General features: G+C 39.1%; 1 protein-coding gene across 1 annotated transcript in view; it reads right to left on the bottom strand.

Moving 5' to 3' along the window:
* THSD7B (thrombospondin type 1 domain containing 7B) overlaps positions 1-14,295 on the bottom strand; it is a 1,126,819-nt gene that overhangs the window by 491,586 nt on the left and 620,938 nt on the right. The window contains exon 7 of the mRNA XM_067742059.1: positions 4,859-5,014. Coding sequence (XP_067598160.1) covers positions 4,859-5,014 — 156 coding nt within the window. The remainder of the gene's footprint in view (positions 1-4,858; positions 5,015-14,295) is intronic.

Below are 14,295 nucleotides of genomic sequence, written 5' to 3' on the forward strand. Positions count from 1 at the left end.
TCTTCTTTTCCGTGGGATAACTGGAGGGATTAGTGCTTAGCAAACACAACCTAACTTGTGGAATGTCCTTGGATCTCATTTCTCTAAGTAAAATGAATATTTCCTTTTAGCACTGCCATTAAGGAACACAGTATCAAGAAAAACTGAAGGATCAAAAACAAAAAAAACAAAAAAACTGAAGGATCAATAAAAGAGAAGTGAAGATGCCACTAAAAATGTACATTTGAAGATGCAGATGTGTATATAACAGCAAACCAAAGAAAACAGGACTGCACAGACCTATAAATTTTTTTTTAACATCTTTTCTGGAGTGTGTGTATATATATATATATATTTTTTTTTTTTTTTTTCACTACAGTGCCCATCAAGGGCTTCTTTTCTTTTCTTTTTTTTTTAAAATGTTTTTTTTGATTATTTAAATTTCTTTATTTTATCCATTGTATCTGTCTCTTGGCCACTGAAGAGTTTTGTGGGGTTTTTTTTAACATCTTTATTGGAGTATAATTGCTTTACAATATTGTGCTAGTTTCTGTGGTATAACAAAGTGAATCAGCTATACATATACCTAGATCCCCACATCTCCCTCCCACCATCCCTAACCCACCCCTCTAAGTGTAAACAAAGCACTGAGCTGATCTCCCTGTGCTATGCAGCTGCTTCCCACTAGCTATCTATTTTACATTTGGTAGTGTATATATGTCCATGCCACGCTCTCACTTCATCCCAGCTTACCCTTCCCCCTCCCCATGTCCTCAAGTCCATTCTCTACTTCCGCTTCTTTATTCCTGTCCTGAACCCCGTAGGTTCTTCAGAACCTTATATATATTTTTTAGATTCCATATATATGTGTTAGCATATGGTATTTGTTTTTCTCTTTCTGACTTACTTCACTCTGTGTGACAGACTCTAGGTCCATCCACCTCACTAAAAATAACTCAATTTCGTTTCTTTTTATGGCTGAGTAATATTCCATTGTATATATGTGCCACATCTTCTTTATCCATTCATCTGTTGATGAAAACTTAGGTTGCTTCCATGTCTTGGCTATTGTAAATAGTGCTGCAGTGAACATTGTGGTACATGACTCTTTTTGAATTATGGTTTCCTCAGGGTATATGCCCAGTAGTGGGATTGTTGGGTAGTATGGTAGTTGTATTTTTAGTTTTTTAAGGAACCTCCATACTGTTCTCCATAGTGGCTGTATCAATTTACATTCCCACCAAGAGTGCAAGAGGGTTCCCTTTTCTCCACACCCATTTATTGTTTCTAGATTTTTTGATGATGGCCATTCTGACTGGTGTGAGGTGATACCTCACTGTAGATCTGATTTGCATTTCTCTAATGATTAATGATGTTGAGCATCGTTTCATGTGTTTGTTGGCAATCTATATATCTTCTTTGGAGAAATGTCTATTTAGGTCTTCTGCCAATTTTTGGATTGGGTTGTTTCTTATTTTGATATTGAGCTCCATGATCTACTTGTATATTTTGGAGATTAATCTTTTGTCAGTTGCTTCGTTTGCAAATATTTCCTCCCATTCTTAGGGTTGTCTTTTCGGCTTGTTTATGGTTTCCCTTGCTGTGCAAAAGCTTTTAAGTTTCATTAGGTCCCATTTGTTTATTTTTGCTTTTATTTCCATTTCACTAGGAGGTGGGTCAAAAAGGATCTTGCTGTAATTTATGTCATAGAGTGTTCTGCCTATGTTTTCCTCTAAGAGTTTTATAATGTCTGGCCTTACATTTAGGTCTTTAATGCATTTTGAGGGTTTTTCTTGTGTATGGTGTTAGGGAGTGTTCTACCTTTATTCTTTTACACATAGCTGTCCAGTTTTCCCAGCACCACTTATTGAAGAGGTTGTCTTTTCTCCCTTGTATATTCTTTCCTCCTTTATCAAGGGTAAGGTGACCTTATGTGTGTGGGTTTATCTCTGGGCTTTCTATCCTGTTCCATTGATCTATATTTCTGTTTCTGTGCCACTACCATACTGTCTTGATTACTATAGCTTGGTAGTATGGTCTGAAGTCAGGGAGCCTGATTCCTCCAGCTCCGTTTTTCTTTCTCAAGACTGCTTTGGTCATTCGGGGTCTTTTGTGTTTCCATACAAATTGTGAAATGTTTTGTTCTATTTCTGTGAAAAATGCCAGTAGTAGTTTGATAGGGATTGCACTGAATCTGTAGATTGCTTTGGGTAGTATAAGTAATTTCAAAATGTTGATTCTTCCAATCTAAGAACATGGTATATATCTCCATATGTTTGTATCACCTTTAATTGCTTTCGTCAGTGTCTCACAGTTTTCTGCATACAGGTGTTTTGTTTCCTTAGGTAGGTTTATTTCTAGGTATTTTATTCTTTTTGTTGCAATGGTAAATGGGAGGGTTTCCTTAATTTCTCTTTCAGAATTTTCATCACTAGTGTATAGGAATGCAAGAGATTTCTGTGCATTAATGTTGTATCCTGCAACTTTGCCAAATTCATTGATTAGCTCTAGTAGTTTTCTGGGAGCATCTTTAGGATTCTCTATGTATAGTATCATGTTATCTGCAAACAGCGACAGTATTACTTCCTCTTTTCCGATTTGGATTCCTTTTGTTTCTTTTTCTTCTCTGATTGTTATGGCTAAAACTTCCAAAACTATGTTGAATAACAGTGGTGAGAGTGGACAACCTTGTCTTGTTCTTGATCTTAGAGGAAATGGTTCCAGTTTTTCACCATTGAGAACGATGCTGGATGTGGGTTTGTCATATATGGCCTTTATTATGTTGAGGTAGGCTCCCTCAATGCCTACTTTCTGGAGGGTTTTTATCATAAATGGGTGTTGAATTTTGTTGAAAGCTTTTTCTGCATCTTTTGAGTTTATCATATGGCTTGTTAATATGGTGTATCACATTGATTGATTTGCATATATCGAAGAATCCTTGCATTCCTGGGATAAACCCCACTTGATCATGTTGTATGATCCTTTTAATGTGCTGTTGGATTTTGTTCGCTAGTATTTTGTTGAGAATTTTTGCATCTATGCTCATCAGAGATTTTGGCCTGTAGTTTTCTTTTTTTGTGACCTCTTTGTGTGGTTTTAGTATCAGAGTGATGGCGGCCTTGTAGAATGCGTTTGGGAGTGTTCCTCCCTCTGCTATATTCTGGAAGAGTTTGAGAAGGATAGGTGTTAGCTCTTCTCTAAATGTTTGATAGAGTTCGCCTGTGAAGCCATCTGGTCCTGGGCTTTTGTTTGTTGAAAGATTTTTTTTTTTTTTTTTTTTTTTTTTTTTGCAGTACGCGGGCCTCTCACTGTTGTGGCCTCTCCCGTTGCGGAGCACAGGCTCTGGACGCGCAGGCTCAGTGGCCATGGCTCACGGGCCCAGCCGCGGCATGTGGGATCTTCCCAGACCGGGGCACGAACTCGCGTCCCCTGCATTGGCAGGCAGACTCTCAACCACTGTGCCACCAGGGAAACCCTGTTGAAAGATTTTTAATCACAGTTTCAATTTCAGTGCTTGTGATTTGTCTGTTTATATTTTCTATTTCTTCCTGGTTCAGTCTCAGAAGGTTGTGCTTTTCTAAGAATTTGTCCACTTCTTCCAGGTTGTCCATTTTATTGGCATAGAGTTGCTTATAGTAATCTCTCATGATCTTTTGTATTTCTGCAGTGTCAGTTGTTACTTCTCCTTTTTCATTTCTAATTCTATTGATATGAGTCTTCTCTCTTTTCTTCTTGATGAGTCTGGCTAACGGTTTATCTATTTTGTTTACCTTCTCAAAGAACCAGCTTTTAGTTTTATTGATCTTAGCTATGGTTTCCTTCATTTCCTTTTCATTTATTTCTGATCTGATTTGTATGATTTCTTTCCTTCTGCTAACTTTGGTTTTTTTTTTTTTTTTTTTGGTTCTTCTTTCTCTAATTGCTTTAGGTGTAAGGTTAGGTTGTTTATTTGAGATTTTTCTTGTTTCTTAAGGTAGCATTTATTGCTATAAACTTCTCTCTTAGAACTGCTTTTGCTGCATCCCATAGGTTTTGGGTCGTTTGTTTCTCGGTATTTTTTGATTTCTCTTTGATTTCTTCAGTGATCTCTTGGTTATTTAGTAGTGTATTGTTTAGCCTCCATGTGTTTGTATATTTTACAGTTTTTTTCCTGTAATTGATATCTAGTCTCATAGCGTAACAAATATAAACAAGCACACAAAGGTTGAAGATTTCGCTTTAAGCCTGAGGACAACATCAATAGAAAACAACACACATAAATGCCCCTCATGAAAATTTGAACTATAACATCAAATTCAGTATGTGATTCAGCCTTTGGGAATCTGAAAATAATAAATAGATATGCAAAACCGTTGTTTCTTGATATGATTACAGAAATCGTATCTAATTTCTACAGTATAACCATTACATATAAAAAATCATTAATTTATGGTTAGCAGATATTTGAACCAGTCCAAATGTCCATAAGACATTTGGTACATGGCAAAAGCTCCTTGAATTTGGTCCTAATCAAATCATGTGGCATGGGATGAATATGCTCATGGATGTTTTGGACAGGACCAAATATGAAGGACATTTTGGTGTGTCTTATGGACATTTTGGTCAGGACCAAATATCTTGCAGGGTTAAATTATACCAGTTTTCAGTAATAGTCACTTCACCAGCTACGAGCCTAATTGAAAGGTCAACCAAGGTAGGATTCTGTGTCCACAGAAATGTCTCCAATGCTTCCTTAATAACTGAATGCTGTCAGACTTGAGCTGGTTATCTACATTTTACAAACAAATATTGTCCTAAGCAGACTTAAGGGGCTATTTAGTGACCAGAATAAATAGCATGCACTAGAAGGAAACGAACCACATACAAACAAGGCACTCACCTTTTCTTCCCTGAGGATCGTGGCAGTTTTCATGGACGCACAAGCCCCAGGCTGACCAGGAAGATACTATACAGTCTGTAGAGCAAGGGATATTGCAGAGCTGAGAAGCTGAAGGGGCAGGTCCCAAACATAATGTCTTTTCCACGGGTCTAGAGACTGCATGGATGGAAAAAAAAAAAATGGCCCGAGTCACATTCTCTGAACATCCCTAGAATTTTTCCCATCTTTATTTGTGTGCCTGCCTTGCTCACATCAGCTTTATGGTTAAACAGATTATATGCAAACAAACTATCAACACTCTTCCAATATGTACTACTTAGCTGCACATTATTAGCATGTAGGGTGAGGAAAGGCAAGGAAAGACAGTGACAAAGGGCACTCATTTGAGTGTCCTGTTTGACAGAGTATTCCCTGGGAATCCAAGAGGACTGGAAACCTAGATAAAAATTATCTAGAGTTATGAAGTTTAAAAAAATTAAGTGGCTTTGTGAAGTTCCAAGATGAGTCTATCTCAACTATACAGATGACTGGGTTGTTGTGAAAAATTCAAAACTGAAACCCGAGGTGGGGTGTTTAGCATAACCAGTCTACTGCTCTTATTCTCCTGAGGGGTGGACCTCTCGAAGACACGGAGGAAAAATGGTTTTTAGAAGAAGAAGAAAAATCAGGATCTGCAGTGGCAGAATTAGTCCCTGGAAGTCAGTTTCATTAGAAAGCCTACCCAGAGGCACAAGGAGTGTCTGCGGAGCCACAGGAAATGCCAACTAGGAAACTTCCAGCCCTTCCTGGTATGTACCTGCGCCCGGAGAATGCCCAGAACTGGGTCAAGGCAGGAGGCAGTAATCATCTGTGCATCAGTGGTGCTCCTCGAGTGTCCTCTCTGTGCAGACCCATGCTGAGAATCATGAAAATACACAGATGAAGAAGAAGATGGGCTCCTGATTCTCATGGAGATTATAACATAATAGGAGCTAGGAGAGCAATATCCCAAAATGACCCACACTAAGTGGGTTTCGGAGCAATTCAGAGTTTGTGAGCCAATGGTTTAAGACCAGACGGTTTTATCTTATGGGTTGCCTTGTACTATGATTGAAATATTTCCTATACGTCACTTCCATCTGTTAAGCAGATCAGAAGTGCTTCAAAGACGGAGACTGGTATGAGACAATAGGGAGGTAAATCACCCCATCTACTTTACTTCCTCACTCTTTACATAAGATGTGAATTGAATCAGATACAGATCGAACTAAATCACAGCTGTGACCAGCAGAACTCTGAATGGAAACCAAAGCAAGAGCAAAATCAAAAAAATACTGTCACGAAGATGTTTTAACCATCGGGGAAAGAAGTGGCGCGGCTTGAGGTATCTATGAGGGTGAAGGGGAAAAACAAAAGGTTGCAAAGGAAAATGATAATAACGGTTTGTTTGCAACTAATTCTTTTACAGTTTACCAGAAGGATTTGACATGACTTAAAATAAAAGACAGGAACAAAGCAAGATTGCTAACGTAAATGTCAAATATCAAGCCATGTGGAAGAGACAGGCCAGGGAAGAGAGAGCAGATACTGGGGGAAAGTAAAGGGGTTTCCTGGGAAGGCTGAGGAGAGGTGATGATCAGAGATTGTGCTGAAGATAACAACAGCTGGGTGGGAGGTTGGAGTGACCAGGCCTGTGCATGTACATATGACACTGATGGGTAAAGAAAAACCTGTGAGATGGGGGAGGAGTTTGCAATTCCTTCCCCAGGAGTGAGTAAAAGACCAACAAGCAGCCATTCACTGAGTACATCATGCATTCATTCCAAAACCACTGAGTACCCGTTTAAATTAGGCCCTATTGGAGGGCGTCTGCTTTCAAGGAACTCTCAGTCGAGAAGGGTAGGTCAAGTAGCACTTTAACAAGATTGATGGAAAGAGGTGCTTTAGAGTATTGTATACATAGGAAGCTGCACAGCCAGAGGTCTTAAGGCAGAAGTGTGTTTCGGTCCAGGCCCATGCTTGGTTAGCATGTGTTCTCACAAACTCAAACTTGAGTTCCAAAAACAAAACCTAAGTAATGATGGAAAAGGACGTGGGGGCATGTCAACTGGTTACTCTGGCTGTTTAATAAACATTTAGTGCATGCCAGGCACTGCTTATAAACATCAATTCATTTATCCTGCATAACTTTGAGATATATACTATTATTATTCCTACTTTAAAATGGGGAAACTGAGACACACCTTACTCACTTGCTCACATTCCCAATTAGCAAGCAGTGGAGCCAGGATCTGGAACAAGGTGGTCTGGTTCCAGAATCTGTGCTGTGAACCACTGCTCTATGTGGCCTCATCATCGGTCATTCAACCTCCATTGCTAAGTACTTACCATGAGTTAACACTGTGTTAGGTGCTGAAGCTAGAGTTGTCGTGAAACAGACAAGGTCACTTGTCCTCATATAGCCTCTTTTTCGATGTGAGTTGGTACTAAGCATTCATGAGTCCACGAGCCTCAACAATAAGACTAGAAAGCCATTATTGCTGCTTCTCTCTCCTTTGCCATGGCTGTCTCCCCGTAACACCAGACAGAACTTAAGTGTCTGACGATCAATGCTGAGAAGGTACCCCAAACGTCTCAGCTCCGAGACCCAGCAGACACTTGCTGCCGCAATCTCTGAACTTGAGGTTGGACCCTGCAGTTGAAACTGGTCAATGCACCAGCGCAATACCTAGGCTCACAGCAGGTCTGAACTAAATCTCGTTAGAAGCGCCAGAATGGCTTAACTGTCCAGAAGGCAGTTAAGCCTTAGGGTTGGTAGTGCAGTTGGAAAGAGACTGGGGAACTTGACATGAAGCTGCATGTGTCCAGGACAATGTTTTTACAGATATTACGTTTATTTGGCTTACTTTTGGAGGGCTGTTGATGATTATTGGGAGGTGAGGGGTTAAGTCCCCTAAGGTCCCCTTTGATAAATACTTAACTGTCTATCAACTGACTGTTTGACATTAGGGCTAATGGTACTAAGATATGAAATTAGGGAGAGACATGGTATGCTGGTGAGGAATGGGGGGATTTCCCTGGAGGCTACTAAGCGACATAATTGGAGTGAAGCCATTTGTCAGAGCACTCATGCCTCTTCAGCACCTGCTGCTTTGAAAGACAGTAGATCTTAATCCATGTCAATAAATTCTTCCAGTCTCAGGGACATGTCTAAGATGCTTCATTTAGGCATTGAATCAATGGGCTTGGGTCAACTTTTCTCTATTTCAGCCCCCTGGGATCCATTTGTTCTAGAAATAAATCATGAGTAAGTCACGAAGTACTTACCAGCTTCAGATCACTTAGGTAGTCAACTCCCCAAGAAAAGTGAACACAGGATATCGCTACGCCTATCGACTCTTAGAGCTAGAAGGGGAGCTTTAGAGCTAATTTAGTTTAATTCAGCAATTTTACTGAAAAACTGAATTCCAAAGACCTTAGGTGGTTTCTCCAAGTTCACTCAGCCAGTCCAAGGCAGAGCAAGACCTGAGCCTTGTCCCTGGTGGCTGACTCACCTCCACCTGTTCCTCTTGGTTTTCCTGCCATGGAATGAAGGCATCAGACAGAATAGATGAGGTCATTCGTACCAAGCATATTTTGTTTATGAATCACAGTGACCACAATGGAGGCAACCAGTGACACGACAGATCCAAGATATTCATGAAGGTTGCAGGCTGTTTAACCCTTTAAACAAAATCCAAATTCCTCTCCTCCTCTATTGCCACTTCAGTACTCCTTCAAGCTCCATCCCACACCTCCCTGACGAAGCAGGAGGTAGTGAGACCAAAATGTGCTCCACTTTAAACAACTGTTCTTTTATTTGTAGCTGTTCATGATGTAATAAAATTATCCTGGGAGGTGGGTGGGGTAGGGGGCCATACCTGAACCACCTCAAATTGGATGGTCTGGGTAGTTTACTCTCTACTGAGCCCTCAATTCTTCTTGACCAAACTCCAGCCATGATGCCTGTGGGAAGAGAAGCTGCTTTTCTAGTCACCTGAAATCCTTTCTCTAGATATACTGACTGAAACAACTTTATTTCTATTTGCTAATAACTGTCTGCTCTAATGCAACGGATCCCTGCTGCAATCAGTGTACCTATTCAGTGAAGGTCTATGCTGGTCCAGCTTTCTCCAGCTGCCTTAGACCATGTCACCTTGACACCTTCTGCCATTCCTGTGTTGACCAATTGCCTGAATAGGTAAGCAATTACCCAAGGTTTTATAGGCTATTTAGGTTTTGTAGGCTGCAATGTTAGCCCCTATAAAGACCTCTCATGGCCACAAAGTGTTAAAGAGACAAAGTAACTTTTAACTCAGGTCAATTGAGATCACTACATAGCAGTAGCTTTCTAAAGCTAGGGAATATATTACAGTCTGATAAGTGATTGTACATATGCAGTAGTCATTAACGCTTTGAATATTTCGGTGCCTAACCTGGAATTTTTCATTTGCAATAAGAAATTATTAAATTGACCTGCCTTACAAGAAATGTGCAAGTCTGCTACTAATGACTGCAAAGTCACCTTAAATAATGAATTACTCCATGAACAGAATGCTAATTAACAAAGGGGGTGGGAATATGCTGGAGTTGATACATTTAATGTTAAAGAAAAAACTGTTCTTAATTCTAGCAATGTGCATAGTTCATGATTTTCCTTAAGGACAAAGTGATTTTAGATGAACATACAAATTCAATCGAAATGATTTGTAATTAAGAAGAAAACTGCCTGTTGTTATCATTAGCATGTGACCACCACTGTAAAGAAAACTGAGTGCCTTCACATCTCCTTCTTTGAAACTAAATCAAGCTCTGATCCAAACTACTTTGAATCAACACAGAAATAAGTTGACAAAGATTCAATAAGAGTATATTACCCCCCCACCCCTACTGCTGGCCATTTTGTAAGATCTAAACTTCAATGCCATTTAATACCTCAAAAAGAAATTAAATGGAAATTGCATCATCATCATCATAGTTAATTATAATTAATAACTAGGTACCCTCTGTATTTTATTTAAAAAATGAGTAATGTTTGCTTAGAGTAAAAAGTGTTATCACAGGAGCCAATGGCATTTTCTTGTTTTTTAATATGTCTATTATCAGATGAAACATCAAATGAGTCTTTAAAAATCTAGCGAGTGTTTCAGGTAATTCTGCCATGGCATAATGGAACTCAGCTTTCCCTCAGAACAGAAAGAAAGATCTTGATCATGGGCAAGAAATTAGTCAAACATATTGATTTTTTTCCAGTACTTTCAGGGAGGTAGAGATGAAAAGAAAGTAAAGGTGATGCTACTTCCTGGGAACTCTTAAAACCCGGATGATTTTGCCTGCTTTCTCTCTTAGGCGTACCTGAGTACCCCTGCATTCTATCTTCAGTAGATTTTACATAAGATATTTGATTTGCAGAAAGACATCAGCCTTCACAAAGAACTTAGACCAAAAAGTTATATTCACTTCAATTTTCCAAATCAAACGCAGGCCCTGTCAATCCCAAAGGGAATTCTCACTCAAAACTCAGAACCCCCGAGTTCCACAGGGTGTCCAGGAAATCACAATATAAACAGCAATTGCTCAGAGTTAATTCAAAAATAATGAAAGAGCCTACTTATGTAAAAATGCTGCTTTCTAAATGGTTTTTGAGAAACAGTATTGCCTCTGGCATATTCATTTAGGGAGCATACTGACTTGGCAGAAATTCAATCCACCTAACTGCTGAAATAAATAGGTTTCTACAAACTGAAGGAGTCAAACGGTTGAAGGGGAAAGATAAATAATATTACAGTTTTAACCAGAAAGCTATTTTCCTTAAAGAAGCTTCATGTATTATTTCAATTGCCTTTTGCCACTGGGATTTGCAAAATAATACATCATTCTTTTAACTTCGTGGTTAGAATAATAGCAAATATGTCTTCTAGCACTTATAGGCAGCTTAAAGAATTAAATTCCATCTCATCCTATTATATCTAATAAAGCTTAATTTTAGCCATATTGTAACTCTCTTGGCAAAGTACTGTGCAATACAGTTTGGCAGGAGGATGTATGTACCATAAATATAATATCTAAAAATAATCATTTCTAATTGCGGAAATTATGTGAAATTTGGCCACATGTCAAAAAATTTTCCAAATTTCATTCATTTCACATAGTGAATTAGAAAATACCTACCAACTAGTGATTTTCTTAATGCTACAGAGTAACAACATGATAAGTAAAGATGGAAAACAATATTCAGAATAAAAATGGACAAAATAAATGAAGTATGTATTCAGTTTTAGAAAGTAATTAGATCAATATCCAACAATTACAAAATCAGGGGAGAAATACAGTAGCCTTCAGACCTATATTCATATATTTCCTTATGATATATTCTCTCCTCTGTTCCTCTATTTTTAATTAATTTTATTGGAGTATATTTGATTTAGAATGTCGTGTTAGTTTCTGCTGTACAGCGAAGTGAATCAGTTAAACGCACACATATATATCTTCACTCTTTTATAGATTCTTTTCCAATATAGTCATTACAGAGTACTGAGTAGAGTTCCCTGTGCTCTACTTATTAGTAGGTTCTTATTAGTTATCTATTTTATATATAGTAGTGTGTATATGTCAATCCCAATCTCCCAGTTTATCCTTCCCCCGCCTCCTTTCCCCCTTGGTAACCATAAGTTTGCTTTCTACAGATGTGATTCTGTTTCTGTTTTGTAAATAAGTTCATTTGTACCATTTTTATAGATTCCACATATAAGTGATATCATATGATATTTATCTTTCTCTAGCTTACTTCACTCAGTATGACAATCACTAGATCCATCCATGTCACTCCAAATGGCATTATTTTATTCTTTTTTATGACTAATATTCCATTGTATATACATACCACATCTTTTGAAAATTTCTTTCTGATCGTTTCTCAGACTAGTAATAATTAATTAGGAAAATGAATAAGTGAACACTATGTCCCCTTCTAAAACATTCTTAAAGAGAAATAAAATGAAAAAAATAGGTTTAAAAATATCAGTATTAAAGGCCAAACCTCAGGAAAGGTAGGTGTTTTAGAGGAAAATGAGGAGCAAGGTGGGTGTTTTTGATGTGATTCTGAAACGTACTTAAAATTATTACTGGGGCTTCGCTGGTGGCGCAGTGGTTGAGAGTCCGCCTGCCGATGCAGAGGACACGGGTTTGAGCCCCGGTCTGGGAAGATCCCACATGCCGCGGAGTGGCAGGGCCCGTGAGCCATGGCCGCTGAGCCTGCGCGTCCGGAGCCTGTGCTCCGCAACGGGAGAGGCCACAACAGTGAGAGGCCCGCGTACCGCAAAAAAAAAAAAAAAAAAAAAATTCCTAAAAGTTTTATGGAGAGGATGAAACTAAATAATAATGATTATTTTCATCTTAAAATTTAAGATTAAAGGGACTTCCCTGGTAGCACAGTGGTTAAGAATCCGCCTGCCAATGCAGGGGACATGGGTTTGAGCCCTGGTCAGGGAAGATCCCACATGCTGGGGAGCAACTAAGCCCATGCGCCACAACTACTGAGCCTGCGCTCTAGAGCCCGCAAGCCACAACTACTGAGCCCGCGTGCCACAACTACTAAAGCCCACGCACCTAGAGCCCATGCTCCGCAACAAGAGAAGCCACAGCAAAGAGAAGCCTGTGCACCACAACAAAGAGTAGCCCCCACTCACTGCAACTAGAGAAAGCCCGTGCGCAGCAATGAAGACCCAATGCAGCCAAAAATAAAATAAAAATAAATAAATACATTTATAAAAAATAAAATTTAAGATTAAAGTCATTCCTAAGTTATTACCATGAGTTCACAATAAGCAGCCCACCCCTAGATTTTCTTAAAGAGCAAAGGATGACCAAAGAAGCCATTAAGGCAGCTTGGAACTTGGAGAAGGAGGGCTGTAAAGCTGACCCTCCACTGGGTACACATAGCATCACTAGCCCAATTCTTGTTCCTTATCAACCGTATCCAACCCATCAACTGAGGAAAAACAGAGGTGACCGTAAAACATCCCTAAGTCCATTGTGCAAGAATTGGAAAGAAAAAGGATATTTTAAAAATACAAAAAAAAAAAAAAACCAAAAACATGGTTGAGATAGAAATGTGTCAGAGAGCAGGGACAGGGAAAGGGACACGGAACAGGAAGATCTGGTAAGAAAGGTCAGAAGGTGGCAAAAGAAAGCAGACCTAAGTCTCCCAGACTTCAGTACCGGTCACAGGGTGCCCTGTTACTCCATCAGCAAGAAGGGCCTTCATCTGATTTAGAAGGTCTGATTTAGGTGGATGTAGAAGGTGGATGTTTCAACCCGGGAATAACTCAATGGAAATTTTAAATAATGGTAACGAGAAGGGGAAATCCATGTTCCCTGAGGTGACACAGTCCTCCAAGAACATCATAAACTCCAAAGCTTAAAGCCATTCCTAAGGGGCCACAAAAGCGGAAATATGTGGTGATTATTTAAGAGAGCCAAGAAAGAACTATTGCTCTCTGAAACAAATACGCGCACCATCCTGTTTTTAAAGGAAGGGAAAGAAAAGGGCTCACTGTACCTGACAGCCTTGTTAGCACACACTGCTTTAAATCTGCAAATTGTTTTAGACTGAACAAGTTAATTTGACTTCAAAGGAAGGCTCATGGGATTCACCAGGTTCCTAAGTAGTGAGGGGAATGAGACACCGCCTAAAACATTTTTAAATGCAGAATAGTTCACTCTTTTGTACGAGAAATTGCATTACACATTTTTAGAAGTAACACAAAAATTACAAACCAAAACCCCTGCATTGCAAAACTGGTTGAAAGTTCTTTTCCTCCCAGGCCTATTCATACGTTACAAGTCCTACTTTCTATAGCTCTTCACTATGTCAAGGCCAGTATTATAAAGCAGTAGCTTCCCACCTGGATAAACCAGTGGGGTCTAAGGTAGATCCAACTCAGAAGAACTGGGGCAGGACTGGAAAGGGGGTAGCAGAGAGTGCGGTAAGGACTTATATCTTCGAAAATCTTTATGATTAGCAGGTCAGGGAGTCAATGTTCTGAATAATTTATTGAGTATGATTTTGAAAAGCCAGTTGGCCAAATATCAATACTATCATTAAAATCCATTAAACTGAAAGTCTACCACTACCTGTGTAAATTGGGCAAATTGTTTAGCAATTGATCTTCTGTAAACTAAAGAGACTATCCAATGTTTCTCACCTTTGTTGTGTTATCTCCTCCCCAAAGAGCATCTGTAAACATTTTTTCCCTTATTTCCCCTTTTTCCCCTATAACATTTTCACACCACAAATATACTGTAAGTAAGTTTTATATACATACACTTTATATGTAAAAAGTGTAAGATTTTTTTCACCCCAAGAACCTTTTTTTGTCCCCTTGGGGGCAATATCATCTCCTTTGGGAATGCATGGA

This window comes from Pseudorca crassidens, chromosome 6 (assembly GCF_039906515.1).
Source record: "Pseudorca crassidens isolate mPseCra1 chromosome 6, mPseCra1.hap1, whole genome shotgun sequence".
Taxonomy (NCBI): domain Eukaryota; kingdom Metazoa; phylum Chordata; class Mammalia; order Artiodactyla; family Delphinidae; genus Pseudorca; species Pseudorca crassidens.